Source organism: Artemia sp. Qi Xiang Cuo, chromosome 6 (genome assembly GCF_049724085.1).
Source record: "Artemia sp. Qi Xiang Cuo chromosome 6, ASM4972408v1, whole genome shotgun sequence".
In the NCBI taxonomy this organism is placed as follows: domain Eukaryota; kingdom Metazoa; phylum Arthropoda; class Branchiopoda; order Anostraca; family Artemiidae; genus Artemia; species Artemia sp. Qi Xiang Cuo.
In genome coordinates, this window is record NC_142799.1 from 51,679,403 (window position 1) to 51,685,402 (window position 6,000).

Sequence of the window (6,000 nt, forward strand, 5' to 3'; positions counted from 1 at the left end):
GCCCTTCTAGAAAACAAAAGAAAAAAGGGAGACAGATCACTGCTACCCATGCAAAAAAGTCATTTTCCTTGGTGTTCAAGGTGGGGGACTGTAATTATCGTACAAAAGGTTTTGGACCATGCTGATTCCAATGATGCACTTTTTATTGCGATCTGACGCCATTTTCAAGGGGTTTCAGCATGGGCGTAGGGAGGGGGCTAGGGGAAGCTGCCCCCCCCCCCTAGACCTTCAAATTTACATTAGATATGGCTGAAAAAGCAGATGGTTTGGAAAAAGCAGTTGATAAAACTCCATCACACTATCAACTGCCCCCCCCCCTAGACAATATGCTGCCTAATGCTGCCTACGCCCATGGGTTTCAGGGTCTTTTTCGAAATCACCATAAATTTCTTTTCGAAATAATCTTTTACTTCTAAGATTAACCGAAACAATAGTTACCATTCCTGATTCAATGTCAGATGGCAATTTTTTTTCACTAGACAGTTTTTTGGAAAACACGTTTTTCAACTTTTGATTACTATGGGCTGTGGTTCGCTCTTTACTAGGTTGTAGCTGCTGCTGCAACCATGATTAACTGTAATAACAACTGAAATTAATTACATTAATTGATGGTATAATCTATTTTTTTCTCTTTGTAATAAATATTATATTTCTTTCCTTTTCAAACCGAAAAACTTCTTTAACATAAATGTTTCAAATGTTACATGAATTTACGGCATAAAATTGAATTTCTAATTTGCATAAAATCTGCTAAATTTTGTTTCTCACGTTCACTAGCTGAACTAATTGTTCAGCTTTGTTTTCGATTTTCCTTAACAGTTTATTAAGAAGCAAATAGAGTCTAAGTTAAACTGTGCCAAATTAATATGAGTTCCGGTTTTTAAATACATTTTTCTTATACGAAAAAGGCTACAATATAACATTATCAATAATGATTTCTTTTCGGCATAAATCAACTTAAAAGCTTATTACCCAATGCATGGCCCCTAAACTTGCCGGAAAGCGAACAAGTTAACGTTTTATTTCGATAATACATTAAGTTACGTCTCCTTAAATTTCAACCACTACAGACTAATTATTAAGTCACTAATTTTAAGTCACACATCACATCAGCTTAAATTCCTGGTGCTTATCAAACAGGGTACTTCCCATTTCTGTTACAAAAAAAAAATAAATTCGATACCAATAGATACATCAAAAGAATCAGATTTTTATGCTGATTCCAAATATGTAAGTTTCATCAAGTCTAATCTTACTCATCAAAAGTTACGAGCCTGAGAAAATATGCCTTATTTTCGAAAAAATGGGGAAATACCCCCTACAAGTCATAGAATCTTAATGAAAATCGCACCATCAAATTCAGCGTATCAGAGAACCCTACTGTAGAGGTTTCTAGCTCCTATCTGCAAAAATGTGGAATTTTTTATTTTTTGCCAGAAGAAAGATCACGGATGCGTGTTTATTTAATTTTTTTTGCCAGGGGTGATCGTATAGACCCAGTGGTCCTAGAAAATCACGGGAGGGCTCATTCAAACGTAATAAATTAAAAGTTCTAGTGCCCTTTTTAATTGACCAAAAAAATGGAGGGCAACTAGGCCCCCTCCCACGTTTATTTTTCCCAAAAGTCATCCGATCAAAATTTCGAGAAAGCCATTTAGCCAAAAAAAATTAAAATTAATATGCAAATTTCGTTTCAATTATTCATGTACTTGAGCCAAAATGAAAGTAAGGAAAGTAAGGAGCGACATTAAAACTTAAAACGAACAGAAATTATGCCGTATATGAAAGGGGCTATCATCTCCTCAACGCCTCGCTCTTTATGCTAAAGTTTGACTCTTTCTCACAACCCTATTTTTTAAAACAACAAAAAACCTTCCCCTCTCGTGCTCTTTTCTGCTGCCCATTCCTCTCCATAAGTCCCAAGATGCTGGATCCAAATTTTGAAATAGTCATTTTGTTCGTCAGCATTGAAAGGCCCAATAAGTATTCTTCTAGGGTCAAAACAACCCCCACGGCCGCAGGGCAAAAGGTCTAAATTATGTAAATTGGTAATTACTCACATTAAGGTATTGGTTCAAAAGCTCATAGGGGTCGTTCGCACAGATAATATTCCCAGAGTTTCACAAGTCTATAACCTAGAAACAACACATGTACCTGAGTAAATGAAAAGACGCTATGTGAACCAAATTATCTGCAATATTCCGGGAATGGCTGGAGGGTGGGGATCAAGTTAAAATTTTCTGGCAGCGCTGGAGGGGGGCAAGCAGATCTCAAACATAAACTTGATTAGAGGGAGGGGGAGATCAAAAGACACACAATAGCAATTTTCGATATCTCAGCAACAGCTTAGGGGACAAGGCTGAAATTTTCAGACGCTGTTGAGGGGAGAAGGGGGGAGGGAGGCAAGAATACTTTAAATCCTGGTTTGTGAGGAGAGGAATTGGCTTAACAGTTTTTGTCTCTGACTCATGAACTATAAGCTCCTATGGGGCTTATATTTTGATCTGGGAGATGCAGAGATTTTGATTGGCAGAGCAGTTAAATCAAAAGACGCTATATGTATCCTAATAATCAAAATAGCATATTTCGGGAGAAGCTGGAGGTTTGACGTTGAAACTTCCAGATATTACTGGAGAAAGGTTGAGGGAGGGTGGGGCAAGGAAAATCTTTTTTTGGCTGGGGGACCGTTAAGGGATTAAACAAATTTTATGGGACCTATAATTTATTTTTGACTGAGAAGCAAGGTAAATCAAGCAAGAATAGCGTTATTATAATAGGCAGTTCCTAAAAGAATGTCACTACAGCCGTGCTCTTTGTTTTTGCTAGAGAACCAACATTTTTAAAGAGGAATAAAGGGAGGTAAAATTAAGGCATTACATACAGGAATGAGCAAGAAAGCGGAGACTGGCTTCGGTGTCCATGACATGGCACATTCAGTCAGAAATGGCAGACTAGCGAGCAGGTACAAAGTTCTACACTCTGTAGCATTCAAAACATGGCCAAAAAGTATTGATTTAGCATTTTTAATATAGAAAAAAAGAATCAATAGCAGGTAGCCTACCATTGGAGTTTATTTCCCGTTCTGAACTAAACGCTATATCTTTAAAACTCTTGCTTCCATTCAGAAAATTTCTATTGATCATATTTTCAGAGTCACTTTCAGTTTTCATGTATGCCAACCCCTCCCCTAAAAAAGCCCTAGACTATATACAAAAGTTTGCTGATTTTCCCCTTTTCACGGTATCTTAAGAAAGGGTCCCTTTTAAGTTAGTGCTTGTTTTTAAGGTTTGTCTTTTGTATTTTCCTGTTGACTTTTATCCGTATTTTTCATTTTTTGTTCTTATTCTGCACTAAGAAGTTGAGGCCTCAACAGAAATATTTACAGTGTACTCTCTTTTTTCACTTGCTGCAACTCTCATTCTATTTTTCTTCGTTGCATCGTGCCTGATTTTTTTTTCCAAAATGGTATTACTTGGCATTATGGATACTCACCCCCTAATTTCATTTTAGAGTTATTCTTTGTTTTTATTATCTTTATCGTATATGTTTAGATTTTTGTATCTGGATGTATGTGATAGGTTATACTGCAAAATTGTATTATTTATTATAATTGTGTTGTATATGTGTTTTAATTACTGTATGACAAAGCATAGCTGCATTATTTTGATTCCCGTTTTTCAACGCAGGCAATTGCTGCAGGTGAATAACCCCCCTACCAATAGCAAGATAAGTGATACATGATCAAGTTCAGTGAATATTGACTGGTGACACCCACGCAAGCTAGTGATTACAGAAGGTCCAGAATAATCGAGTGGTACGAACGCATATGACCTATTGGTCGAACTCCAAACAACAACGACAACATTATGAACTAACTGTTCATGACGAATAAGTATAATAGAAAATATAGACCGTCTTAATCGGCAAAACTTCTGTATATATCCTCGGAATTAAGCATGAAACTAGAACGGGGCTGGGACGCGAGAGAACTGGAAGCGACTTTAAAAATTAGATGAATAAAATAGTCCGAATTTAATGAAGTAAGGGTTACGATTATATTGTTCAGCTCAGAAAAGGACATAAATCCCACTGGTACTAATTAATTCATTACATAAATTGCTTGGTAGCCTGTTGATCTAAATCCAGAAATCAGTTTATTCCCAGTATTTTTTCAGCCCGAAGAACATGCTCCAAAAAATTATCAACAACATATGAAACCTTAGAAATCGGTGACATTTACATTCATTCAATATAAAAATTAATATTTTGGAATATACTTACTTTTGAAGATAGGGCCAGATCTTCCAATTTATGTATAGCTTCTTTGTAGGAATGCGCAACCTTCTCAAATTCCTTTTTCAGTGCATCATGCAAGTTTGTCAAAGACTCATCTGAAGTTCCAACAAGTCCGTGATGGCCCAGTCCTTCAATCGTTTTGTCTAATATTTTCTTCTTTTGGTAGACACTTTTTCGTACCTTGGAATCCGATAATAAAATCACTTTCAATAACTTTTTACAACTTCCAACAAACGATGAATCTATTGCTTTTTCGTTTTCATAACTTTTTGCAAAATATTTGGTCATCTGCATAACAACTTCTTCTGGTCTTAAGGTTCTCACTGAAAAGTTGAGCCCGTCAGAAAGAAAAACTTTGGCATACAGAGCTTCTAGAAGCGGCAAACTCTGTGGCATGTTTCTAACAAACTCATTTACTGGCAGTTCACTCAAGATTAATTTAAACGTGTCATGGTTTAAACGGTTAATAAAGTTAGTAGCTTCTCTAAATAATCTATTTTCCAGGAATACTAGAAGTTTGTTCATCGCTGTCTTAGGAGTCAGATCTGTAATTGTCATTGAATCCATAGTAACATCAGTCTCATTATATGTCTTAAGCACGGCGGGAGCACTGACTTTCCAGGTTAATTTTTGAACTGGTTTTCGATATTCTGAGATTGTTTTCAGTTTCTCACCGCACTCAACTATTTTAGCACCTCCTCTCCTATGAGTCCAGCTAGTCGATACAACGTGACCTGTCATCCTCGGTGGAGGAGGAACAAACGATCCATGAACGGAAGCAAAAAGAACACTTTGATTCCGAGACGTTGGTTCTAAGTATCGCTCCATTCGCCGAGCAGTATTCATTTTTAACTAAATACTAACTTTACTGATGTCTAATCATAAACCGCGCAAACTGAGCGGGTATAAACAATCGGCAATTATATGCTCTTTCACTCTCTCTCTCTTTTCATAGCGGGTAGATCGAAAAATCAAATGTCATGAACAAATTAAAAAACGACCGACTGACAAGTCAAAAAAGCAAACTTTTTCTAACCAATTGTTGTTGGTATAACGGCTTTTCTCCAGCGCATCTACTTGCTTTAAGCAAAAAGTGGAATTTTGAATGAATTAGATTGAAAGAAAATATATATAATGACTCCAGAATGGAATCTTATTTCTCTGGCCCTTTCTAACAAATTAAACGATGAAAATAAATGTAAAATCTTCAAATGTTCAAAAAGAGCAGAATCCATTGAAAACAGAATCAAAATCAAATCTAAGCTGCTCGTCAAAGCCGCCACGACTTGTTATAATATTTTTTTTTGTTTCTCCGCCTTAAGAATTGGAGGAAAACTTATCAAAAGAATTGGCGTATTATGCTGATCTCAAATATATAAAATTTATTAAGTTTAGTGTTACCCATCAAACGCTACGAGCCTGAGAAAAACTGCCTGATTTTCGAAAAAGGGGGAAAAACCCTAAAAGTCAAAGAATCTTACTGAAAATCACACCTTCAGATTGAGCGTATCAGAAAATCCTACTGCAGAGGTTTTAAGTTCCTATCCGCAAAAATATTTGGAAACTTTTCTTCTTTTCAAGAAGAAAAATCACGTATGCGTGTTTTTTTTTCAGGGTGATCGTATTATCGTAAGCATTAGAACGGACATGGCTCAACACAGAATAATGTCATCCCTGCTCACTAATCAGCAAGGGTCCGCACAA

The 6,000-nt window shown here is 36.4% G+C and overlaps 1 protein-coding gene across 1 annotated transcript in view; it reads right to left on the reverse strand.

The window, feature by feature from the left end:
• Positions 1 to 5,173, reverse strand: part of LOC148951354 (uncharacterized) — a 162,255-nt gene extending 157,082 nt beyond the window's left edge. The window contains exon 1 of the mRNA XM_089090814.1: positions 4,282 to 5,173. Coding sequence (XP_088946940.1) covers positions 4,282 to 5,142 — 861 coding nt within the window. The 5' untranslated portion in view covers positions 5,143 to 5,173. The remainder of the gene's footprint in view (positions 1 to 4,281) is intronic.
• Between the last annotated feature and the right edge of the window lie 827 nt (positions 5,174 to 6,000).